General features: G+C 41.9%; 1 protein-coding gene across 1 annotated transcript in view; it reads right to left on the reverse strand.

Annotated features, from left to right (window-relative positions):
• GFM1 (G elongation factor mitochondrial 1) overlaps positions 1 to 27489 on the reverse strand; it is a 1399365-nt gene that overhangs the window by 1224534 nt on the left and 147342 nt on the right. The window contains 1 exon segment of the mRNA XM_044070477.1: positions 15781 to 15985. Coding sequence (XP_043926412.1) covers positions 15781 to 15985 — 205 coding nt within the window.

Genomic DNA, 27489 nt, shown 5'->3' on the forward strand with positions numbered 1-27489 from the left:
CGATTCCTGAATAACATGCTAAACAGCAATGCAGAGTGTAAATGTGAACTAAGAACAAGACACAGTGGCACAAACATCTGCAATAAGACACGCTTGAAACAAGAGCCCAAAGCTTCCACACCTATGAAGGACTTGCCTTTGGCAGCAATTTTCAAGAGGCAGTTAGTCACCTTATGGTGAAAGACAGTGCTGCTTTAATCCAATTGAATGGGCTTCTACTAGCTAATGTAAGCCCCTTTTTACTGGCAGTGAAAGAGTCAAATAACTGGTCTCTTTAAGAATCAAAAATGAATGTGTGCATCCAGTGTAGGATCAACTATCCCTCTCCTGGATTCTACCCTGGGAAAGAAAATGGAGACAAGCAGAATAATTTTAGGACAGTTATAAAATCACTTTCTGGAGAAACGTCTGGGTAAATCCTCCTTGTGAAAAAAAAAAAACAAATATGTTTCCCCTACAGATATGGGCTTGCAGCTGAGGGATCCTGCAGGCAGAAATGAAAGCCACCAACAAGAGCACTGTCTTCCCAGAGCTAAACTCACATGCTGTTGAACCAGAAAGTTTAAACAAGGGATGGACAAATCTGTAAATCATGAAGTTCAAGTCCCAAAGAAAATAAGTGTTCTTTAAAGGAGGGCAAAGATTCAGAAAGCCATAAAAAACTGTTTAGTCAGCTAGCACTTTTCCTCGATTATGCCCTCTATAAAGTTGTGATATGCACAGACCCCTGCAGCATGCACCTCAATAACTAAGATACAAGTCAGATAGGTACCTGGGAAGTCAGCTCCATAGTGCAGAAGGATAAGATCTGTATTGTGATCCAAACAACCTGCAGCTAACTACTGATTTGGAAGATGAAGAAGGCAATAGGCCAAGCTGAGGGTGAACATCTGCTGCTGGCCTAATCATTCTGAGGTACCTACTAGAGAGGCACAAAAACATCACTTCTGCTCTACAGTTAAATCACTACATATTGAAAGCTTTGGTGCTTCATCTAGGACCACAAATGCAGTACTGCCATTCATTTATGAAGCCAGTACTGGACTCCACCACTGTCAACACATACAGATTGCACACCCTGATAGTTTTCACCAGGGGCAACCACCATCTTCACCCTGCCCTAGCTATAGGACTGCTGATTCCATTCTGAAACAGAGAAAAAATAAAGACAGATTATTAAAACATTCTGGTACATTGCTCTCAGTAATAAGATTCTATGTGGCAGTATTCTAAGGGATTCACTTAAGATTTCTTAGAGTAATTCACCCTCATTAACAGACCATTTAGTCCATTTCAGTATGTTCTCTAATCAAGCAACTGATCAGAATATAAAGGTTTTATGTAAAGAACATTTTGTGTGCCCTTATACATTTTATTACTACACATGAAATAGACGCAAGTTGTTGCGCACAGGTGCAAAGAGTGTTACAAAGTTGTGCTCGTTTACGGCTTGAGCAATCCCTCTTTTAAATATTACACTGGAAAGACTACTTGTCAGATAAGAATAAGGATCCTAGACTGTTTTAGTGACATTTGTGATGTTTCCACAACTAATCCTGTGGTACATTTTCATTCTTCTGATCTTAGTCATTAAAATATTTGACTATTTATACCCTTTCTTACATGCAATCAAGTTATGACAGTGTGAAGTGGAAGATCAGTATATTTTCCCTTTAAGAACTTGCTGTAATGAGTTAAACATGAAAAGTCACCTTATTGTGTTTCACATAAGGTGTTCCTTTCCTATGTTTCTAATTGGGTGTTTGACATTATTAAGACATTCTCTGATTGGTGACAGTTTTGTGAGCATTTATGGAAGGTCTTTTAGTGGTTTTTTTTTTTTAATCAACCCCAAAGCCATGCTTATTTTTAAGTCATTATAAGAACTGCTATGGTATGGACTTTATGAAATTGTAAGGAGAAGCAAGGAGTCTTGTTGAGATTGTGTGTATTTTATACATCTTTTACACTACCTAAATGTGTACTCAAGTTCCAAAGGACAAATACTGGCAATGTTGATGCAGTCTTTCCCTTTACCAGAAACAGAATATAGAACTGTCTTCTGGCTATGGGTAGAAGCATACAGACTGACTAATTTGGTTCAGAAGTCCAACAGACTTGCCCACACATCCATGTACTCCGTTGTAATGACACCATGAGTATTACATGACTTTAGTTAGTTAAGCAATCCTTGTCAGGCCTGTTCAAATTAAACATACATTATGGCATCTATGACTTCATGCACTACATGCAAGCAATTAATGAGACATTTTTGTCCCCATGAGGCTTTAATGTTTGCAACTGCTCCTCAGTGCTGATACTAGTTAAGATGAAGAACAGCAACCTATTTTACTTATTATTTTATATATTTTCATAAAAGCCGCGGTGGTGCAGCGGTAGCGTTGTTGCCTCACAGCAAGTGGTTTTCCCGTTCGATTCTCGGCTGGAGTGTGGGGAGTGCCTTCTGTGTGGAGTCTGCATGTCCTCCCCGCGGTTGGGTGGGCGTTCGAAAGACATGTGTAAATGGGCGTGCCTTCGCTGAAGGTTGAACGTCTAGCTGGCACCTCAGCGTTCGTGAAAATCTACTGCCAATCATTAGAGGACCGGAGTTCCGCTGTGGCGACCCCTAACCGGGAGAAGTCAAAAGACAACAACAACATTTTACATAATTTCATACTACCACTGTTGCACTGCTGTTCACTGTTCATTATTTGCAAATACTAAGTAACATGTTGCTATAAGATTATCTAACATATAGTATTTTGCTTTGTGTTACAGCATATTCTAATCAAAAAGTAGCTTATTGCGGTTTCTTTTTGTTGCCTCTAGTGGTGTTGTCTAGCTTATAAGTAGTGATTCACTGTTGCCCTTTGCACCTGGCACCTCTATAACAGATACACAATTTACAGAGCAATACAATGTCTGTTAAGACTAAATGGATTCTAGTGCTGCTACACCCATATTCATATCATATCCAAATTAAACTAGTTTCTCCATTTTGTGTTTCATGAGCTTGTATATCATTTTCCATATTGGTGTTTTAAGATTTCTAACAGTAAGCATTAAAATTATTAATTATGTACTTACTACAACTTGGTATCTGTGTTGTCCTCTTCTCATTCTGCTTCACGTTTGGGTCTTGGATCCGACTAGGCCACCACCCACAGACTTAGCTTCCAGGCTCAAACTCCTCCCCTACCTATAATCTTCTATGCCTAGCCCAACCTCCTCAGATCGAGTTTGCTGCCCCCCACCCCCCAAAAAATTGAGAAGAAAGATAACCAGCAGCTCAACCTGGAAACAAGGTTCCAACAAGGCTAATCCAAATACTCTAGGACCACAGATAAATAAGAGGGGGGTGGTTGGGTAGGAAAGTGAAGCAGAACAAGAAGAGGACAATACAGACACCAAGTTATGGTAAGTACATAACTAATAAATCTGATGTTGTCCTCCTCATTCTTCTTCACATATGGGTCAGAGTCCCCAGCTAAATCATTTCTTGGGAGGCCTCAAGGAAGGGTATGGCGTAGCACCGATGAACAAAGGATGCCCTGCTCCTGGGCATGACATCTAATTTATAGTGAGGTATGAGAACTAGACCAAGTGGCTGCAGCACAAATGTCATCAATGGGGATACTAGAAGAAAAAGCAGCTGAAGCAGCAATGGCTCTTGCTGAATGAGCTTTTGGAGGACCAGGCAACTGCCAACCACTCTTTTCATAAACAAAGGAGATACAGCTCGTAATCCACTTTGCAATTGTTACTTTTGAAATGGCCTGACCTTTACGATTAGGAGAAAAAGAAACAAATAACTGTTCCGACTTTCTGAACTGCTTTGTTCTATGCAGGTAGAACTTGAGCTGCCTATGAACATCTAAGGAATGCAAAAGGTATTCCCCTTTAGTAGAATAATTAGGAAAGAACACCAGCAATTGAATGCATTGGCTGATATTGATAGAGGTAGCCACCTTTGGTATGAACAAAGGATTAGTATGAAAGGAAAGCCTGTCCTTATGAAAATGATGTAGGGATGATTGGAAGAGAGTGCTTGCAACTCAGATACTCTTTTCGCTGACGTGATGGCAACAAAAAACAACAACAACAAGAAAAGTGGATTTCCATGACAAAAACTTCAAGTCACATTCCTAAGCCAGTTTAAAAGGACTCTGGGTCAAGGCTTGCAGAACCAGAGTGAGATCCAATGGAGGAGTAGGATGCTTGATAGAAGGTCTCAAAAGAAAAACACCTTTCATGAAGGCTTTACATGACTTAGCAGAAGCAACAGATCCTGAAGGCAATCCTGAATGGAAATTGGAAATGGCCGCTAGCTGAAGTTTAATGGTAGCAAAACTAGAACCTTGCTAATATGAAGATTTTAAAAATGACAGAATAGCGTGAATCAGAGCTGAAAAGGGATCAAAGTGTTTGTCCATTGCTTAAATGGAAAACCTTTTTCACTTACTCTTGTACACCTTCTTTGTAGATGCTTTCTGAGAGGCCAGAAGAGTAGCTTTGACAGGAGAGAAAAACCTGGACTCTCTAGCAATCACAGGAACTGGAGAAACCATGCAGTTAACTTGACAATGGAGAGACTGGGGTGGTGTCCTAGCGTCGGGTGAGAAAGGAGGTCTGGTTTGGGTTCCAGCATCCATGGAGAATGTTAGGAAGTGGAACCACACCTGGTGAGGCCAAAAGGGGACAATGAGGATCACCATCCACCTCAACCATTTGGCTTTCTGAAGAAATCATGGAATCAAAGGAAGAGGGGATATAGGTGTACAGGAGTCCTGGAGGTCATAAATGGACCAGAACTTCCCTCGGGGAATCCTCAGAAGGGGGATTCGTTGTGAAGAAACTGCTGCATTTGTTGTTGTACAGGGATATAAAGAGGTCGCAGCAGGGTAGACCCCAATGGTTGAACATTTTGTTTGCTACTGACTGATTGAGGGACCACTCTTGAGGCATCAGAATACACCTGTTGAGCCTGTCTTTTAACAAGACGGATTTCCCCAGTACATGGGTTGCAAGAAGAAAGCGGTTTGAAGAGATCGCCCCTTCCCAGTCTCTCGTGGCCTCTCTGCAAAGAGGGTATGATCGAGTTCCACCTTGCTTGTGATGTACCAGACTAGTGACATGCTGTTTTTATTAACAGCAATAGTCCTTGGAGGGAGGATGTTTGCAACAATAAAAGGAGAGCTCTCGTCTCCAAGACAGTGATATGCAGGTTGGTCTCTTATCGGAGTCCATGTGCCTTGGACGATCTTCCCCTGGAAATGCCTCCCACCCTAGATGGGAAGCGTCCATGGTCACAGTGGCTGAGGGTAAGGGGAGGGAGAAGAGTCTGCCATCTGGCAGATCTGCATGAATCCACCACCGCAGATGGAACCTGCAGATGTTTGTCAGTCTGATAGGAACAGATAGGGGTTGGTGTAGAATAGAGCACTGAACAGATAGTGTCCATTGGAAAATGAGCATAGAGTACCTGGCAAGTGGAACCAAAAGTATAGCAGCTGCCATAGATCCCAGAGAGCGTAGAATCGACCTGGCTGGAGAAGATGGGAAATTCAGAATGGCTTGGACTTGAGATTTCAAAGTGTCACTACGATGTCATGGCAAAGCATTAATTTGAATAGTAGTGTTAAGTTGTATTCCAGTGAATTCCAAGGTCTGAATCTGCATTGGTTGTGACTTGTCCAAATTTATAGCAATGCCTAGAAAGTGAGACAGCCAAGATAATCTCTGGCCTGACAAAGTTGACATTGAGTGGGGGCAGTCGGGAGCCAATTGTCCAAATACAGGAATATCTAAAACCCTTACAGTCGCAGATGAGCTGCAACCACTGCCATACACTTGGTAAACACCTGAGGGCCTGTGGTGAGGCCAAATGGCAGGGCTCGAAATTGGAAGTAATTGTCTCCCAGGTGGAAGCGCAGATGACTTCTGGAATGCCTGTCTATTTTTAAGTGATAGGACATACCCTTGAAGTCCACCAAGCACATCCAGTTGTCCTTCCTCAGCAAAGGGAAGATGGACTGAACCATTAAAATACAAGTTGAGACTGCTTAAGTCCAGAATGGACCATAGTTCCCCTGTTTTCTTTGGCACCAAACAGAAACAAGAGTAAGTTCTGGACCCTTTCTGATCAGTTGGGACCACTTAGATGACTCTTTTCTGCAGCAACATTGTGATTTCTCTAGCTGCCAGCTTCCCCTGACTGGGTGGAACGTCAGGGAGTGTCTTCTGTATATTTGGAGGAGGAAGGGAAAAGGGAATGTAGTAGCCTACGATGTAATGATTCACACCCAATCATTTGTAGTGACCTGGGCCCAGGTGCTTGAGTGCAGAGAAAAGTAACCCCTGACCACCTCCAGAGTAAAACAGTCAGGCAGGGCTTCAGGAGTGCTGAAAATGCTTGTCGGGAAATGATTTCCTAGAGCCCTGCTTTTGCAGGTCCCCTCTACCTCTAGGATGGTGCCTCTCATTATAGCCTCCTCCTCTGCCTCTGGAGGAGAACTCTCTAATTTTATCAGGAAAAGAATCATGTGACTTATGACAAAAAGTTTTCTTAGCCCCCCCCCCCTTTGATTCCTAGAGTAGGTTCTTTGAGGGGTAGAAAACTTAATCCCCATGGCAGACAAAATCTTATCTTCTGGCTTGCTGCGGGTCAGGGTGTCCTTAACAGATGGTCCAAACAGCGAGAAACATTTGAAGGGGGCATTGACAAACAACACCTTAAAGGGCTCCGCAAAATCACACAGCCTCATCCAAGCATGGTGACACATCGCGATGCAAATGCCAGCTGCTCTAGAAGAACCCACCGCTGAGTGGGAAATTAGTCTCATGGAAGAGTTAGCTATAGAAGAGAGAGTAACTAACTTTGTGGAATTTTATCGAACTCTCCCTTAGGCACAGATTCCATTAGAGAATCAGAGAGTTCCTTGATCAAAACTCTCTGGAGGCGAGTAAAATCTGCCAGATAATTGAGTGCCCTCAATAAAAAGTGGCCGAGATATAAGCATGCTTCCTGAACCTGTCCATTGCTCTGTACTCCCTGTTCGGCAAATGGATAGTGGAGCTCTGTTGGGCGAGCTCCTCCTTGGAAGCAGCTGCCAGCACCATAGCATCAACCAGGATAACCTTATTCCAAAAAGTATGGTCCTCTGGGGGTGAAAGAATTTTATCTGGATGTTTAGAAACTGGTTCTAAGGTGTCCATTTCCTTCCATTCCCTGATGGGCGACCAGGTCAACAAGAGCATCCGCTGGGGGGACCACCCAAGATGTAACTGCCCCGTCCCAAAGGCCGCCAGGAATACAGATTCCTCCAAAGAGGGGCCTTGGAAGACCAGCCACTTTTATCTTCAAGATCTCTACGATGTCTGCAAAAGAGACATCATCCAGTGGCATTCTGGGCGACCCCTCTCCCTCATCACAATCTATATCTTCAGTGAGGGACTCTATAGAGGAGTCCACGTGCGTCCTTTTGTATTTCCTCCTACATGGGATACTCAGGGGAGGAGATGGAAGAGAAAGGGGCCAACTCTGGTGGAGCAGGCTGGAGGCCCTCCTTCAAGACAGGCTGACCCTGGCCAGGAATGGTAGATCCAAGGCCCCGATCCAGAGAGGACATATAAGGGTGGAGCAGCAGTCAAAGGACCCGGCACTCTTCTGAGAGAGAAAACCTTTTCCAGTGCCTGAAAAGCTAAGGGTCCCAGAGCTCACACTGACCCCCCCCCCAGAGCCAAAGTAACAGAGGAAGACAGAGGCAGCCCACCAGAACCCCGACTCCCAGACAGAACCGGACACTGTGCTATTGAGGGGCCAAGTTTGAGGGGAAGGGACTGGTCTGATAGCACTGGAGCTGAACCTCTCCCCTCGGATCCAGGATGCACTCTGATCTGAGGAACTGAGAGCAGAGGCTGTCAACGCAGCAGTCAGAGTAGACAAAGCAAAGGCCCTCTGATCAGACTCTGAATCCCTTGGAAGACTACTGTCCTGGGGCTCCGAAACTGAGATGTGGGTCGGAGAAGGAGAAAAAGGTGCAGGCTGGGCTGGCTTGGATTCGTGAGAGGATGGAGCAGGAAGAACCCCAATCTGAATCTGGGCCTTGATGATAGATATCACCATACTGTCTACGTCAAGGTAAGGAATCTGAAAGGATCTAGAATAAGCCAACAAAGACGGGCGAGAATGTCTGGGAGTCTGTACTATCTTAGCTGGCATAGTAGAGGACACTGAAGTGATGGATCCCCCTGGACACCTGCAAGAAGGCTGCAGATCTGGAGACCTATGGATCCAAAGACACTACTCAAATACAAAGACTTAGGATCTGAAGGCACTGCCGAAGTGGAGGGCTCACTCGGAGCCATTAAGTCAATCAGATCCTACGGAGCCGACATAGGCCTCAGTGCCAACATAGTCAGATCCAAAACTTTCAGAGCTTTGGCAGCTGGCTCCAAAGACACTCTCGGTTCCTTAAGGTGCCTTTTCTTCACCTCCAATCCGATAAAATGCTTGGAGCGGGGTTGAGCCCCTGGAGAAGGAGCAGAAGTAGGCAAAAGACCCTTCAAGATAACTTTGTTTCTCCTCTCTTGCAAAGCCCTAGGGTTGAATCTCTCACAGATGCTGCAAGTTGAGACCAGATGAGCTGGCCTAGGCAATAAACACAATGATCATTGGCATCCGAGTGCGGAATCTTTCTTTTGCATTTGGGGCCCTCTTGAACCCAGTAGACTTATCTGTAGCAAACAGAACACACTAAACAACTAACTATAATAACTATAGTAACAATAATAACTAGCGACCACTATAGAAGAGGGGAGGAAACAGATGCAGTATCAAAAGATAATCAAAGAACATACAAATATGACAAAAACTAATAGAAAAAAAATGAAATCTTATCTGAGCCTGGAAAATCATGTCTGGGCACACCGGCAGCAAACAAGATCTGGGGAGGTTGGGCTAGGCAGAGAGGACTACGAGTAGGGGAGGAGTTTGAGACTGGAAGCTAAGTTTGTGGAGGGTGGCCAGGTCGGATCCGAGACCCAAACGTGAAGCAGAATGAGAAGAACAGCATCAGATCCTATACTTATACCTATATCTCTTTGGTATCCCCTTTTCTATCCATCCTCATAAAATGTAGTATTTTGAAGGTATGCAGCAGCTGCTTCATAGTGATTCAACATGGGATACATGTAACTATTTAGTGAAATGATACGCCTCCCTCAACTCATGCCACGTTTGGTAAGGACCACACCCCACAAACACATGACACAATACACATCCATTCACCTACATAGGCTGAGGTTAAGGATTCACTTCCCATGCCTTTCAAACACAGGAGTCAAAAAAGTTCAGCCACTACTCCACATTACTGCACCCCCTACTTCACCATGCACCTCTGTATCCAGCAGATATATTTATAAGAGTTAAATGAGTACACGCCCTAATCTCTCAAGGTCTACTAAATTTGTATTCACCTATGATAATGATTTGATAAGTGGTTATTTTAATGTCAGACTGACTGACACCACTCTCACCAGGCTTAATAACAATTGGGTGATGTTGGCTGTCATTCTCAAGCCAAACTTTGTGATGTAACAAGGAAATTCAGATTTCTCCATCCTGACAAATGTAACTGCAACCTGGTAGTGGTCCACTTTGGAAGTGAATGCACTTAGGTGTTTTAGACAGAAGGATATAATGAACCTTGTTATGTACCTGTACAAGGCAGGAAAGACTCTGGTCTTGAATGTCATTCTGCCATCATCAAGAATGATGCAGAGCTTCAAAGACAAGATAATTGGTTTCAATAATTGGATATTAAATGGACTAATTCAAGGAGGCACAGTATTTAACAGCTTGGGACAAGATGGCTGACAAGCCTTCCTACTTTGCCAGGTTGGTTCTGCAGCTCTCTTACCAGGGCTTTTGCACTACGACTGAATCATTTGGTGCACATATACTGTCTTTTTAGGCAGGATCAGTCTACTGGACCTTTCAACTCAGTAAATTCTAATTTAGAACACATTAAGGTGGTTCTAATTAATGCCAGAAGCCTTTTGCTTGAACTGCAAGCTCTCCTGCAACTCAAATATCTTCATATCCTTGTTGTTACTCAGACATGGTTTCAATGTAATGAAAGCACTCCTTATATTCCTGGGTTCAGCACCAACCAACCTTTCAGACTTGCTAGCAATCAGTACCAGTATTCATCACAAATCCTATAATTTCTTGGCAGATTCCTCATGACCCAAACTTTGAGCTCTCAGAAGTTCAAGTTGCCATTAATAATGTCAAATACCACATCATAACTTATTATTGACCTCCTTCCATTCCTTCAGCTGATCATGATTGCATTCTTCATACGCTAAATGATATCCCTATAAATCCAAACATTTTCATACTGGTTGGCTTTAATTATCCATTAATAAACTGGCACATGTACAATACAAATGGTAAGCATGGCCAGTACTTCCTTAACTTTGTAAATGGTTAACTACCTTGGACAGACACTTGATGACAATATCCCTGATATTGCTCTCAGTAATATACATCCTCTTGCTCACCCTCCTGTGTATCATCTTCCCTTATTAATTCAGTACCAAAAAAATTCGTACTCTTCTGTCTTAAAACATTAAACAGAGGTAATCCAGAAAGTTGGAGTCAGGTCTGGTATCCCACCTGTGACCCAGAGGGAGACAGGACAAACAAGAAACAGAATACAAAGGATAAAAAGATAAAATCACTTTTGCTAGCCGATATAAGAGACTCTCAGTTGCCCTCTCTGTGGGAGGAATAAAGACAACTTGTTGAAGTTTCAAGTAGTTTATTCAATTAAGTAGGTAGTTGGATGAGAGTTCCTGTTCTGATGCATTACATTCTACAAGTCAGTTATTTACAGCCAGTTACAGACGATGAGAACTTTTTCCAGTCCGACTTGTCCTTATCAATACTTGTATCATATGCAGGCTGTGCCCACTTTTATGGGGCTAATATTTCCTGAAATCCATGATGAAAGACTAATCTTCTCTTGTTTGGCAAAAAGGATTACAGTGTCTGCTTATAAAAGCCTCATATACATGACTAATGTGACCAGTCCTCATTCTTCTTCCTGATGAAGACAGACCTTTTAATATGCAGGGGAGGTAGCCACACTAGGTGACTTCCATTTTTTGAAAAATACACACATCCAGAGAAATAGCTTACAAAGGAAACAAGTGACAGTGGTAATTTTTACAGAGTTCATGGATTTACACAAGTAAGAGGAAATTAAGTCCAGTCTGAGAACTTAGAACCTTTTGTAAAGGCTTGTTGTGTCCATGGAATAAAAATCCACAAAGTGATGAACTGCAGACTGTACAAAACCTTTAATCAAAACAAGAATCTCAGATCTCCTTTGAGCATAGAAAACCTGTGTCTATGGTGTAAAGAATATAGCGGAGTGGAGTGTTGCCCTGGGATAACTATTTTCCCTGTACTGGAAACTACAGAAATTATGTTTAATGCAGGTCAAGTGGCTAGAACATCTATACCTGGTTGTTGTGAGGTATCCACAGTGAGATGGATAAAGCCCTTGAGTCTTAAAGTGTGGTTCTATGGTGTTCCAGTCTGGGGCCTTCACCATCAAGCCTCTACCTGGGTCTAGCAATTACTGAGGGCTTTTCTGTTCAGATTCTTCCTCTCTTCTGGTTCCAGGTGGTGAAGTCAGTGCAAAAGAGGGTTAGAAAGCTCCCTGCATAGCCAAATAAAGGGCTGGAAACCTGGAGGGATCAGGAATACAAGGCAGGTAACCAATCTTTTGAGAGAGTGGGTGGTGCCATTGGGCCCAGGGTAGATGATGTAAGAAGCTGATGTAATCAATCTGGGTGTACACTGTTAATCAGACTGGGAGGCTAGTGTTTGGCCCCCTTTTCTCGCAGTTAACAATAAAAGGAAAGAGCAAGTCCCAAATCAGAAGTAGAAAACATTTTCAAAATACCTGAAAGTTGCTGTTTAAGTTTATACACATTACGAGGTAAAAAAACATTTTCAAACTCCTGACAGCTACCATTTAGGTATGTACACATCTTGAGATTGTATTAAAAAAAAACTGAAAATAAACAGAATAGCTCATTTCCTGCGTTAATAGTTCACCAGACAAACCATACCAAGGTAGATGCAGTGATCTACAGATCTAATTTCCTGACTGTTTTTTTTTTCATAACAATAGCAACAATCAAAGTTAGTTACCAGTTAATGTCAAAGTCCTGCATTATACAGTAAAGTTCTTTTAGTTGTACGATTTATGGTTTAGTTTTCTGAGTACAATCACATTTTGATGGAAACGTTTTAGTTTAGACCAGTGTAGTGGTGGGCATCCAGCCTAATCTGCCAGCTTAACTCCATTTTTTCTAGGATGACATTTTTGTTTCCTTTGAGTGGACTCACAATGAGCTTGTCCAGGATGTGGAACTGGGAATGGAAACCTTCATGGCAGTGCTTGGCTAGTGTTTTTTTTTTTTTAGGATCTGTAGTCTGATGCCAAATAGCTGATGTGCCACCCTGATTTTGAACATATTTTGAATGTATTCACAGTTTTACCCTACATATAAATAACTGCATCCATTACACCCTGCACAGTATATTACAAAAGCAGTTTTGTAATTATCAGAACAAGTGCTTTGATTTTCCTAAGTACTCATACAGTTGGATTAAGTGCAAAAAAAGGGCCACAGGGGTAATTCCTCTATTGTCATTCTCTGGTCTGAATTTGCACTCTTCCCAGTCCCTAATGTTCCTGACTCTCTTGAAAACAAAATAAGGATGAGGTCCTAGGAGTTTTGTTGCTATGGTTATGGTCGGCAATCACCACTAAGTTGTCATCATGATCTTTCTGAATGTTTTTTAATTTACCGTAATTTTGAGAGCCCTGCTTTTTTCCTTTTGTCCTCCTGTGACTCCTGATGTTGGTTTCTGTTGAGCCGTAGAAGTCTCCCAGGTAGGTCTCTCAAAATGGGATCTTCTGCCTCTATTAAAGTTCTAATGGAGTTGAGGATGAATTCAGTAATCAACTGCTGTAACCTGTCATCAGGAAGTCTTGGTGTAGGCTGATTAGCTTTATGATAAAATCATTAAGCTCTTTTGAGAAGAGTTAAAATCTCAGGGATGACAACTGCACATTCTTTTTTTTTGGGGGGGGGGGGTAATACCAAAGGGAAAAAAAAGAAAAAAACAAAATACAACTGCCTTCACAGATATTTCCAAAGTATTCTTTCTACAACTACTCAGTGACCTAAAGAAATTATACTGCACTTTTCCTTTGACTGATCCCATAACTAAAGCTGCCGCTCATGCTGCCAATTTCTATTTTCACCTAAGCAGCTGTACTGATAAAGCAGTCTGTCTGCATTAATTATTCAGTGCCTATAACAGATCACATACCACCATCTTAATAAGTCATTTAAGCATGCTAGTAAAGAACTTAAGAGCACCATTAGAAAACAAAGCTGACTGCTTACAAACATTTCCACGGACACCAAAGGTATGTTAGGAATTTAAGGAATAATGTCCAACAATGTTCTCAGCAAATTCAAGACAATACCACTTACTTCAACCACAAGGCAATAGCTAACACCTTAGTGGAGAAATTCAGTGCAAATTTTATTCCACCCTCAATCAAAAATTCACCTTTAAGCCCTCAGTCTCCGTTGCTCCTCTAATCACTAGGGAACAAGCCTTTTCAGCCCTATCAAACACTAAGAACAGCACATCCACAGGCCCTGATAATCCAGGCTGATTGTATTTGTGCCAAATTTGGTTGATCTGAACCTTCACTAAACCTCTTCAACATAAACTTCTCCACAGATTACACTCCTGAAGGTTAAAGAATAGCTGCAATATCTTTACACAACTATGGCCCACCACTGACTTTAGAAACTACAGACCTATCAGTCTCATTAGTCTTGCATGTAAAGCAATAGAAAGCATCATTTATATTTCATAAAACTCAGAAACTGATAATTTCTAGACCTGTATCAATTCAGTTTTGTGAAAGGCAGGTCATGACCCCTTAATAATGTAAAGCTCTTCAAAAAGAACAGGGAAACAGTAAAGAGTAACTATGGAGAACATACCTTGACCTGGATAAAACATTTGGTTTCATGTAAATATTACAGACAAGTGTGTTAACCTAAACTAAATTCATATATTATGCAGTAGGTAGCTTAAATGGTTGACTAACCAAACTTATGTCGTTTCAGTTGAAGGCACCAGCTCTTTAAGTAAAAAAAGATGTTACGAGTGGTGTCCCAGTACAGTGTGATATAAATCAATAGCTTAGCACTGGACCCTCTACCATTTGGGTTTTACTTCTCAGATTAGTAAACCAATGCCCCTACCTTTGGTTAACTAAATTTTCAGACAACTGCAAACTAGGGGACGCTATTCAATTTTTCACCTTCACGCAGCTACTGCAGAGAAGGCTAGAACATATCAATAACTTCTACAGACCTCAAACTAAATGCCACAAATAAACAGAACTTGCAGAATTTTCCACATCCTTCCATAAAGATGAGATACCTCTAAAGACAGAGATTATGATCACACATTTTAGCACCCTTGCTAATAGCTCCTTAACCTTTGACCATCATGTGCACTCAGAAAATCCTTCTACCTGACTAAATTAATAGCCAAGGGCATCTGTGACAAGTCTTACTTCTCTTATTTCAACTATTATTGAACACAATGCCCCCTTTGTTAATGTAACTGTCAAAGCAACTCTCTCCACTTGAGAGACCCCAGAAATTCCTAAGCAAAAACTCAGTGACCTTAAATCCCTTAGTTACCCTGACTGACTGGTAGACCTTTCCCTATATTCATTTTCTTACAGACTCCTCCATGCTTATCTGTGTTTAGTTCTCTGTTCTACAAAAGATTATACATCCTTGACTGCCTATGCCTTGGAGAACTAATGACTCCTTAAATAAAATAAAATGAAAAGACTGAATCAAATCAACAAATTAACAAGACACACTGAAGTGACAGATTCGTATCTCAGTGCATGCAGTATGACCAAAATACATTATTATTACAAGTAAGTCAAATAAAGCAGTATTGTAACCACATTCAAGATCTCAACAAACAGATGGGCATCTACAAATTCTCCTAAACCGATCTTGTGCAGCTTTCCCCAAAGCTGTTGGAAACTTTTAAAAATATTTTTTGGAGGTTGGTTCATTAAGGTAAAAGAAAACTGTCTGTCTAGTACTTACTCGGAACCTAAGCAGAATGCCTCTGCCATCGTTGTACATGAATGGGAAAGATATGCATTTATTGGGACTTGAACAAAGGACCTCCAGCACTCTATACCACTGCTGCTAAATATGCTAAATGTAAATACTGTTTACTTTTATCTGTGTATCACTGACAATATGCAACCACCTTGTTTAAGTCTTAATTCTCTGAGACATTGCTACTAAATGAAAATATTCCTTCCTTTATATGTGTATCACTGACAGTTTGTAACTATCTTTGTTTGAGCCTTTTAATTCCCCGAGACATTGCTGCTAAATGTAAATATTACTTACCTTACCTGTGTATCACTGACAATTTGTAACTAATTTCTTTGTTTGAGCCTTGTAATTCTCTGCAACATTGCTGAAAAAGCACTTCAACTCTCAAAAGAAGGGTGTTATCCTCTTGACATATTCAACACCCAGTTCCTTTTTTAAATATCTTACTCTTTCAATCAGACCTCTCTTCATAGGCATCTGGGACAAATGTCTTTGTTTCACATTACTCACCTCATTTGCTGAAGAGCTCTGAACGGACTACATCCTTGTCGATCCAGTTTATTAATAAATGTAATAAAGGGGACATTGTATCGTTTCATCTGTCTGTTCACTGTCATTGTTTGGCACTGGACACCACCAACCGCACATAACACCAGGACTGCTCCATCAAGGACTCTCAAAGATCTTTCTACTTCAATTGTAAAATCGACATGGCCTACATAAACAGGACAATAAAACATTAAATTAAGAAACAGCAAAAAGGAATATCCAAGGAATGGATGAAAAATTATTTCAATAAAGTTAGAACTAACCATTCAGGTACATAAAGCATGCAATATTGCCCAATTGTTTTTAAACACCTTTACTGAATTATCACTTGGGACATAGGCAAACAATTTATATAAAAGTAATCAAATCATATTAACAAGTTCACATTTACAAACATTATACATCACATATACTGTTTTATATCATATAATCCAAGCAATATTACATAAATTATTCAATTCCTACCTTCTTCTAAACCTCATTTCTCTTCCAAAACATTGTTCTGCATGTACTGTTCCCATAATTTCCATTTTTATCTATGTAATTTACTCCTACCCCTCCCCTAGAGATCTTTGTTCTTTAATCTCTGCTATAATATTCACTACTTCATGTATGGTTGGTTTAGATTTTGATTTCCATTTTCTAGTAATTACTTTTTATGCAGCCACCAGAATTAAACTCAACAAGGTTTTACTATGTCTAGGCAATTCAGATCCTGTATCCCAGCTCAAAAAATAAATGTTCTGGGTTATGCTCATTTTCTTGCCCAGTATTCCATTTTTTTAAGCTCACCCAGTATTCCTGACAGAGAACTCTGTAGAGATATTTTAAAGTCTGCCAACTCATTACAGTCTCAAAGCATATGGTCCCAGTTACCTCTTTCTTCCCCCATCCCACCTCCAACATTTGACATCTACCTGAGGAAAAATTATTCAAAGCCTGTTTGGGGTTTTAATTGTACTGAATATTTGGAAGCCATAGATATGTCCTCCTATTGTTTCATTATGAATTGCATATCTAATTTATCTTCCCAATCTTTAATCTTTTCTCATCTTTTTTGATTGATTCCTATAGTTATCATGCAATATTTTATATGGTCAACTAAGTGTCCATATTTTAACAGCAGCTCCTGTTCTAGATGCTATTAAAAACTCAACCAGTACAGGTCTTTCATTTAGGATTCCCCTACCCTTTTGTTTTTTGTCTATAGTTTGATATCAATCCCTGATAGGGAAGGCAATCACTAGCCTGCAAACCAAATGTCTTCTTGGTTTCTTCCCATTCTATTATCTTTCCCTCTCTAATTATTTGTTCCCAATACATTGGTTCCTTTGCCAGTTTCCTCCAGTACCATGACGAGAATAGACCCCATTCCTGTGTTGTTGTTGTTGGTCTTTCGGCTTTTCCCGGTTAGGGGTCGCCACAGCAGAACTCCAATCCGCTAATGATTGGCAGTACATTTTAACGAGCACCGAGGTGCCAGCTCGACGTTCAACTTTCAACGAAGGCACGCCCATTTACGCATGTCTTTCGAACGCCCACCCAACCGTGGGGAGGACATACAGACTCCACACAGAAGGCACTCTCCACACTCCAGCCGAGAATCGAATGGGAGAACCTCTTGTTGTGAGGCAACAACGCTACCGCTGCACCACCATGGATAATGGACCCCATTCCTATGCTGAGGTATAATTAAAGTTCATGAAATTAGTATTGTTTCAATCTCTGATGTTATCTAGAAGTGCTCTTTTCAGCACCCGTAATGTGCCCAGTATGACTCCTTCTGCAATTTGTATGGAGTTACATGTATCAGTAATATATTAAGTAAGACTGTTAATTCTTTTTACAAGACCAGTTGCTCCTACTACTACTGGAGCTGTCTGGGTATCTTTCTTCCACATGGCCCTCTCGTTTCTGCCTGCAAATCCTGGTACTTTATGGCTTTGTGTCTGTCGTAACACACTGTAGTCATTGGATTTAGCAATTATAATCAATGCTACGTTTGTCTTCTTTTCATGGACCACTAAATCTGGTTGTCTTGCATCTATTTTCTGAACTGTTGGTAAAGGATGATCCATGTGATATAAACTTCATAATTTTCTATGTTGCTTTGTGGTTCGTGTTTCCAGTGCTTTTCAGCTACTTCAGTATTAAAATGTTTGCAAATCCCCAATGCAACAGTCTTGCTACATTATTATGCCTTTCAGTATACAGTCCTGCCATTAGTATATCACAACCAGCAACAAGATGTGCAACTGTTTCCAGTTCTGTTTTACAAAACCTACATTTGTCTGTATCTCCCACATCTTCAATGAACTTAATAAACCAACATGTACATAGCTCACTATCTTGAGCCACCATCTTTCATCTTTGGGTTAAATTCACCTCTCATTAATCATTCCTGCTTTCGATCCTGATCAATATGAGGTTGTTCCAAGAGTTTCCTATACTTGCACAACTGCATTTCTACATTTTCCATATTTTCTGCCTTCTCATCTGATCCTTCACCTTATATTCTTTGTTTTATTTGGCACATTCAGTTGCTACCCGATTTTTTTATCTACTTCTAGTTTGATTTCCATTCCTGCTTCATGCCAATATGCTTCTACTAAACTATGCAGTGAAGTCATCTTAGATTTGTTCTCCCGTTTCAAAACTTTCACTACGTTTGGGTCTTATGAGGTCAGCAGATATGTATGCAGTCCCACTACTGCAGATCTATACAAGTAATCAATTTCGAGGAGGCCCATACCTCCTTCAGAATGGGGAATATACAGTCTTGGAACGCACCAATGTTTATAAATCATTTGATGAGCATGAAGCATCCTTCTTGTTTTCCTGTCCAAACTATCCAACACCTTTTGGGGCCAGTCAGTCACTCCAAAACCTTAAGTTAGGACAGGAACAGCAAATTGGTTTATAGCTTGGACTTTGTTCGTAGATGTCAATGCTGTTTTAATATTAATTTAAGCCTTCGAAAATAAAATATTCCTTACTGAGTTTTATTTGCATTTGTTCATGTTTTATTGTTGACCCTTTATCAATTCCCAAATATTTATACACTCCCTCTTCCTCAAGTTCTTTTATATCACATTCCCGTCCCAAACTGATGTTTTCTTGGTGCTGCAGCTTTCCTTCTTTAAAGGTTGCTTTTGCAAATGTATCAAGACCAAATGACATTGTTTTATCATTTGAAACATTTTGATCACTTGCAGTTGTGATTTCAGTTCCTCATCTGATGAATTTTATAGTTTTAAATAATCTACAAAAGAAGATGAGCAAGAAAACACGAGTTTTTTGGTGATACAGGAGATCACTCTTTTGTTTGTAACACTTACTACATACAAGACATTATACAGTTTGCCTCTTTTTTTTAATTTCTCCAAGTCTTTTGTGTTTCTAATACCATGATGGAAATGGACCCCATTCCTAAGTCAAAGTACGATTAAAGTGCAAGAAATTAGTACTGTTTCAATCTTTGATGTCAGCCAGAAGTGCTCTTTGCAGCACCCGCAATGTGCCCAGTAATGATTCATTCTGCAATTCATACGGGGTTACATGTATTGGTAAAGTACAGTTGTGTACCTATCATAAATGTAGATGTTCGAGTGTATTCACTGTTGCAGTCATTACACTTGGGTTATCCTGCTGGCAGGCGACCCGTAGTCGGCCCGAGTTCCAAAGTCTTGGTCCGGCATCAGTTGCTGTCGCCTCTTCCCTGACATCAGTGCGCCAGGGGTATAAAAGTTGCAACCGACACCATTTTCTTTAGGTTTTCTTGCCCCAGATGTCAGGTGCCCCCAGATATGAAGGCTGTAAAGATAAAAATATGCCAAACAACCATGCATATATTACTAAAAACATTTCCTTCTTCTAAAAGCAAATACACCACATAGGTTGTATAGAGTTGAGAAGTACAGAATAGTCCCAGCAAAGAGAGAGATGGTGGGTGGGTAACCAGGACTGCAACAGTGAATACACTCTAACATCTACACTTATGGTAGGTGCACAACTGTACTATGTTCATCGTGTTTCACTGTTGCAGTCATTACACTTGGGTAGAATCCCAAAGCTGAGGTAGGGTGGCTGGGTCTAAGTTGGATTTGGCGAGGCTAACAAACCCTGCAGAACTGCAGTGGCAAAGCCTGCTCTAGATTTGGAGTAGAGAGGTAGGTGGTAGCGCTCGGTAAAAGTGTGCACTAAGCTCCAGGCTGCAGCTTCCAATATGTCTTTGGTTGGTACCCCTCTGAGGAAAGCTGCTGAAGTGGCTGCTGCTCTGGTAGAATGAGGCCTAATGCCCTTAGGCACAGATTTGCCATGTGTGCATAACAGAAGCGGATGCAGTGTCCTATCCATTTGGAGATGGTCTGCTTTGTAATAGGTTTTCCTTGTGATCCTGCAGCATATGTTACAAACAGTTGCTCAGTTTTTCTGAAAGCTTTTGCTTTGTCCAAGTAAAATCGTAGCTGCCTGTGTATATCCAAAGAGTGTAGAAGTCTTTCCCCTTTATTCTGGGGATTTGGGTAGAACGTAGGCAAATGAATAGTTTGGTATAAGGCCACATTGGAGACCACTTTTGGCATGAATGTTGGGTTCGTCCTTAGAGAAACCCTGTCCTGGTGAAAAATGAGGAAAGGTTCCACAGCCATCAATGCCTGTAACTCTGACACTCCTCTTGCTGAAGTTATTGCTAGGAGCAGAGCTGCTTTCCATGACAAGAATTTTAGATCAGCTGTGCTGGCTGGTTCAAATGGAGGTAATGTTAGTTTTTCTAAAACAAAATTGAGGTCCCAAGTAGGTACTTGTGCACTCCTAGGGGGTCTTATATTCTTTGCCCCTCTGAGGTACTGTCGTAGTAGAGGATGTGAAAAAATAGGAGGATCCGTACTGTAATGAGCTGAAATGGCAGAGGCATGGATTTTAATAGAAGAAAAAGATAGGCATTTGTCCAACATCTCAGTCAGGTATTGTGAAATCTGAGGCATATTAGGGACCAGTGGGTTGAGCCCTTGTGCCTGGTTCTAAGCACAGAATCTCTTCCATTTTTCCGCATAAGATTTCCTAGTGCTGGGTCTCCTGGCTTCCAAAATTACATCCATAACAGCTTTAGAGAGAGGTGCAGTCTGAGTGGCTACATTATCTGTCATGCTGCCAGGTTTAAGGTTCTGAGTTGACTGTGCAGAATCTGATTGTTTTGCTGTGTCAGAAGATGAGGGATTTGAGGTAGAGGCCAAGGTGGGCCATGAGACAAAATCTTTAGAATTGGGTACCAGTGCTGGCGTGGCCAGTCTGGTGCAATCAGGATCATTTTTGGCCTCTCTTGTCTGACTTTTAGAAGCACCTTGGTGAGAAGAGGCATCGGAGGGAAGGCATAGACTGTCAGGTTTTTCCAGTTGAAAGATAGAGCATCCACTTTCCATGCTTGAGAGTGATAAGTCCTTGTGCAAAATTTCTGTAATTGGCAATTGTGAGGGGAGGCAAAAAGATCTATGTCTGGGCATCCCCATTCTCTTGTTATCATGTTGAACACTTGTGGATTTAACTTCCATTCGTGAGGATCCATGAGATTTCTGCTTAGTTCGTCTGCCAGTGTATTTTTTGTTCCTGGCAGGAATTGTGCTTGCAGATGTACCTGGTAGGTCAGTGCTGTGTTCCACAAAGTCATGGCTTGTCTGCATAGGGGGTAGGAATGTGTGCCCCCTTGCTTGTTTATGTACCACATAACTGTGGTATTGTCCGTCTTTATTAATAATTGTCCTGATGTATTAGGTCCTTGAAGGCAATCAGGGCATTCTGTACAGCTAGCATCTCTTTTTGATTGATGTGAAGATGCATTTGTTCCTTGGGCCACGTGCCCTGAATACATTTTCCTGCCATATGTGCTCCCCAGGCATAATCCGATGCATCCGTTGTTATTGTCTGCCTGGCTGTAGGTAAGTGAAAAGCTGTCCCTTGTTGTGGTGACAGGCCTGGGACCACCATCAAAACTCCTGTTGTAGGCAGGGAATCAAGGTTATGATTTTCTTTAGGCTGTGACAATGCTGAGTCCAAACACTTTTTAGATACCATTGTAGTTTCCTCATATGCAGTTTGGCATATGGAATTAGTAGAATGCAAGATGCCATGAAACCCAGGGCCTGCAGAATTTTTCTTGCAGGGAGCTGGGTCTTTGTTGCCATCATTTGAAAGTAACGAGTCAGTTGCCTTTGTTTGTCTGGCGTGAGATAAGCCATCTGGGTAGTTGTATTCAAGCTTGCACCCAGGAATATAATCTCTTGAGAGGGCACTAGTTTTGATTTCTTTTTGTTTTCTTTGTACCCTAGGCAAATTAGTAATCTTTTTACAAACGCCAGGTGCTTTAGAAGAATGTCCTTGCTCTCTGCTTGAACAAGGCAGTCGTCCAAGTAGGGATATATTTGAATTCCTTTTTGTCTGCAAAATGTCACTGGTGCCAGGCATTTTGTGAAGACCCTGGGCGCAGTAGATAAGCCAAAGGGCAGTGCAGAGAACTGATAATGCATTGCGCATGCTATAAATCTGAGGTATCTTCTGCACGATTGTCTGATTGGGATGTGCAGGTATGCCTCCTTGAGATCCAAAGTAACTAGCCATGCCTGTTTGCCCAGCATGGGCAAGAGTTGTTGTAATGTTAACATTTTGAATTTTGGAACATCCAGGAAAGTGTTTAGGATTGACAGGTCCAGTACTGGTCTCCATGCTTTGTCCTTTCTGGGTATTAGGAAAAGTCGTGAGTAAAATCCTTGGCCCTGGTCTTCTTGTGGAACTTTTTGAATAGGTCCCATATCCATAAGAGCAGCAATCTGTTTTTGTGCCTCTGCCCATTGATTTTGTGGCAGGTTTGGCATACCTTTTGGTTTTGGAAGCGTGTGGAAGTGGAACCTGTACACTTGAGAAACTATATTCAACATCCATTGGTCTTGGGTGATCGTGTGCCACTTTTTTGAAAAAAGTGCTAGCTTTCCTCCTAGGGGGGTTGTCAACTAGTAAGAGCTTGGCATTTGCAGAGGGAAGTCATTGTGACTGTTTCCTATAAGGTTGTGATTTGTCTTCTCCTCCTTTGGGGGCTGAAGCACCCCATTGTTTAGGTCTGTAGGAGCCTTGGGGCTGAGATAGTACAGTTGTGTACACTTACCATAAATGTAGATGTTCGAGTGTCTTCACTGTTGCAGTCATGACTGTAGGGTTCTCCCCTGCCGGCAGGCAGTCCTCGGTCGGCCAGAATCCCAAAGTCTGGGTCTGGCGTCAGCTGTTCAGCCATGCTCCCTGACGTCAGAGCGCCAGGAGTACAAAGCTGACAGCCGACGCCATGTTCTCCAGTTTTTCTTGCCCCAGATGTCAGGTGCTCCAAAATGAGTAAGATCCCATACCCTTTGCAAATACACCTCAAAAGAAGGGTGAAGAAGGGAACCACACAAAAGAAAAAATAAGAGGGGACAGGAGGGAGGGAAACCCAGACTGCAACAGTGAAGACACTCGAACATCTACATTTATGGTAAGTGTACACAACTGTACTATGTTCATTGTGTTTCACTGTTGCAGTCATGACTGTAGGGTTAAATCCCAAAGCAGAATAAAAGGGAGGTGGTCATAAAGAAGAGGGTGCGGCTAAAAGGCCCTGCAAGACAGCAGAAGCAAAGCCTGCCCTAGACGTAGAGTATAGAGGTAGATTGTAGTGCTTGGAAAAAGTATGCACTGAACTCCAAGTTGCAGCTTCCAAAATGTCCTTGGTAGGAACTCCCCTGAGGAAGGCAGTTGAAGTAGCAGCAGCTCTGGTAGAGCGAGTCCTTATACTCCCTGGGATTTGCTTTCCATGGTGTGAATAACAAAATCTGATTCCATGAGCAATCCATTTAGAAATGGTCTGTTTTGAAATGGCTTTACCTTGGGAACTTGAAGCATAAGAAACAAACAATTGCTCTGATTTAATGATGTCCTTGGTTCTGTCCAGGTAAAAACTTAGTTGTCTGTGTACATCCAAGGAATGCAAGATCCTTTCCCCCTTATTTTGACGACTGGGGAAAAAAGTTGGCAAGTGAATAGTTTGATTTAAAGCCACTTTGGAAACCACCTTAGGCATAAAAGTAGGATTAGTCCTTAAAGACACCCTGTCTTGATGAAAAATAATATAAAGTTCCACAGCCATGAGAGTTTGTAACTCCGAAACTCTCCTGGCAGAGGTCAGAGGTAACAGGATGTCAGTCTTCCAAGATAAAAACTTGATGTCAGATGTGGCAGCAAGCTCAAAAGGAGGTAAGGTGAGTTTTTCCAGAACATAGCTGAGATCCCAGGCAGGAGTGGGTGGAGATCTAGGGGGCCTTAGGTTCCTAGCTCCTCTGAGAAACTGTCTCATGAGCTGGTGGGAAAAGATTGGAGGGTCTGTATTATAATGAGCAGAAATAGCAGAGGCATGTATCTTTATGGAAGAAAAAGAGAGACCCTTATGTAAGAGGTCTGTCAGGTAAAGTAAAATCAGAGGAATGTCAGGAATAAGAGGATCCGAATCCTGAGCCTGCATCCAGGAGCAAAATCTTTTCCATTTTCCTTCATAAGATTTTCTAGTGCTAGGCTGTCTGGCTTCTAAAATGACATCCATAACCTGCTTGGATAAGAGAGACTGAATCATAGACCATGAATTAACCAGGCCGCCAGGCTGAGGGTTTTGACATGGGAGTGCAGAACCAACCCTGGTGTTGGGACAGGAGGTTCGGGGTCTGTGGTAAAACCCAAGGGGGCTCCAGAGAAAGGTTTTTCAGAGTTGGGTACCAAAACTGTCGAGGCCAATTTGGGGCCAGCAAAATTATCATCTTGGGCTTGTCCTGTTTGAACTTTAATAACACCCATGGAAGAAGAGGTAGAGGCAGGAAGGCATACCCAGTGAGGTTTCTCCAACTGAATGATAGTGCATCCACTTTCCAAGCTAGTTCGTGGAATGTCCTGGTGCAAAAAATCTGTAGTTGATGATTGAGGTGGGATGCAAAGAGGTCTATGTGAGGACATCCCCAGACTGCTGTAATCATCTTGAATATTTTGGTGTCCAGCATCCATTCGTGTGGATCCGACAGGTTTCTGCTCAGACTGTCTGCCAGGAAGTTTTGCTTCCCTGGTAGAAACTGAGCTTGAAGTTCCAATTTGCAAGCTAGAGCTGTGTTCCATAGATTCATGGCTAGTCTGCAAAGGGGATAGGAATGTGATCCCCCTTGCTTGTTTATGTGCCACATAACTGTGGTGTTGTCTGTCCGTATCAGTAGTTGTCCTGGTTGTAGAAGATTCCTGAAGGCCATTAGAGCGTTCTGAACGGCTAGCATTTCCTTTAAATTGATATGCAGGTGCTTCTGATCCTTTGTCCAAAGGCCCTGCAGACAGTTGCCCTGCAAATGGGCTCCCCATGCATAATCTGAGGCATCCGTGGTTAGTTTCTGACTGGCTGGAGGCAAACTGAAGGGTTTCCCTTTGTTTAGAGTACATGCCTTGGACCACCAAAGGAATTCCTTTTGAAGACAAGGCAGGACGGTGATCTGTATGTCTAAACTGTGGCAATGCTGAGACCATGCACTTTTTAGGTACCACTGTATTTTCCTCATATGCAGTCTTGTATATGGTACGAGAAGGATGCAGGAGGCCATGTAACCCAAAGCCTGCAGGAATTTCCTTGCAGATAGCTGAGTTAATGTTGCCAAGGTTTTGAAAGTTGAAGCCAGCTGTAATTGTTTTTCAGATGTCAGAAATGCCATCTGGGTTGTAGTGTTTAGAAGAGCACCCAGAAAAGTTATCTGTTGCGAGGGTGTCAAATTTGACTTTTTTATGTTTACAGTGAATCCCAGGAACTTGAGAAGTTTATAGATGCTGGAGTAAGACATCCTTGCTGTCTGCCTGAATAAGACAATCGTCCAGATAAGGGTAAATTTGAATTCCCTTGAGTCTGCAATAAGCTACTACTGGAGCCGGGCACTTGGTGAAGACCCTGGGCGCAGTAGATAATCCAAAGGGCAGCGCAGAGAATTGATAATGCCTCGATCCGGCCTTGAACCTGAGGTATTTTCTGCACTCCTGTCTGATGGGAATGTGTAAACAAGCCTCCTTTAAATCCAAAGTTACCATCCATGCATTTTTGGTCAGCATTGAGAGTAGCTGCTGTAGAGTAAGCATCTTGAATTTTGGTATTTCGAGAAAAGTGTTTAAGACTGACACAGAATGGGTCTCCATGAATTTAGCTTTCTGGGGACTAGAAAGAGCCTTGAGTAAAAACCTTGTCCCATTTCTGAAAGTGGAACCAGTTCTATGGCTTTCATAGCCAAGAGGGCTTCCACCTGGTTCAAGGCCTCTAACCATTGATGTTTTGGTAGAGCTGGCCATCCGCTTGGTCTTGGTAGGGTATGAAAATGGAATGTGTAACCTCTTGAAACCACATCTAGAACCCACTTGTCTTGGGTTATACGAGTCCAATTTAGGTGAAAAAGAGAAAGTTTTCCTCCGAGAGGGGCTTCCAGGCAAGAAGTTCCTGCAGCCCAACAGAGGGAGTCATTGAGCTTGCGGCCTGTCCTCTCCTCCCCTAGGGGTGGAAGCAGTCCACTGTCTTGGTCTGTAAGAGACTTGCGTTTGAGGCCTTCCTTGGGAGCGTCTGTATCTACCCCTCTGAGGCCTGTCCGAATTGGGAAAGGACCAAATTTTTGTAGGCCAATTCCTACTAAATCTGGGTGGCTGTACTTGTAAGAAATCCTTAACCGTTTGCATGGATTTTACCTTGTCCTCCATCTTCTTTATCACCTCTTCAGCCTTAGATCCAAACAAAACATTATGCTGAACAGGAGCATCCAATAACTTAGCTTTTACTTGATCTGGCAAGTTTTGTTCCTTTAACCAAGCATGCCTTCTAATGACTGTACCAGAGGCAGCAGCCCTACAAGAAGCCTCCAAGGCATCAAATCCACAGTGTAAACCATGCTTCCCAACTTGTTCAGTGGCATGCATTAAGTCATGTAATTCCTTATCATCTGAACAGACGGAAATGGAAGTTAGCTTTTGTTTCAAAACAGACAGAAGGAATTGCTGGTATTTCAGCATATGAAACTGACATTTTAAAGCCCTAATAGATAAAGTAGCTGAAGTGTACACTTTTTTGCCCCATCTTTCTAAAGATCTGGAATCCTTCTCAGTGGGAATGGGGTTCTTAGCAAAAGCGGCCTTAACCCCCTTAGGGCCCTGAGAAATGGTTTCAGGATCAGCAGTAGGGTTCTTGTATAAAAACTGGTGGGAATCAGGAACCCTATAATATCTGTCTGGCTTAACAGGAGCTGGAGGAAGAGAGTCAGGAGTTAAGTTAGCCTCCGAAAAAGCATCATCCAAAATAGGAGGAATAGCCAGGGGTCTATGTTGGGGAAGAAGAAGAAAATCCCTTAGTCTTTTCTTAGATTCCGAGTACTCCTGTCCTTCCCAGAGAAAATGTCCCTCATTTCATGCAAAGTTTCCCCAAAAGAGAAATCCTCAGGGGGAAAAGCTGATGGAATGGATTCCTCAGCATCAGAATCCTCATAAGGAGGGAAAGAATATTCCTGGTCAGAAGAAAAAACTGAAGAAACAGAAGCCTGATCAGAAGAGTCATAATAAACTTCCTGCCTTGGCCTTTTATCTGGAGGGGGATGTGAACCCCTA

This window comes from Protopterus annectens, chromosome 4.part1 (genome assembly GCF_019279795.1).
Source record: "Protopterus annectens isolate FY-2018-M chromosome 4.part1, PAN1.0, whole genome shotgun sequence".
Taxonomy (NCBI): domain Eukaryota; kingdom Metazoa; phylum Chordata; order Ceratodontiformes; family Protopteridae; genus Protopterus; species Protopterus annectens.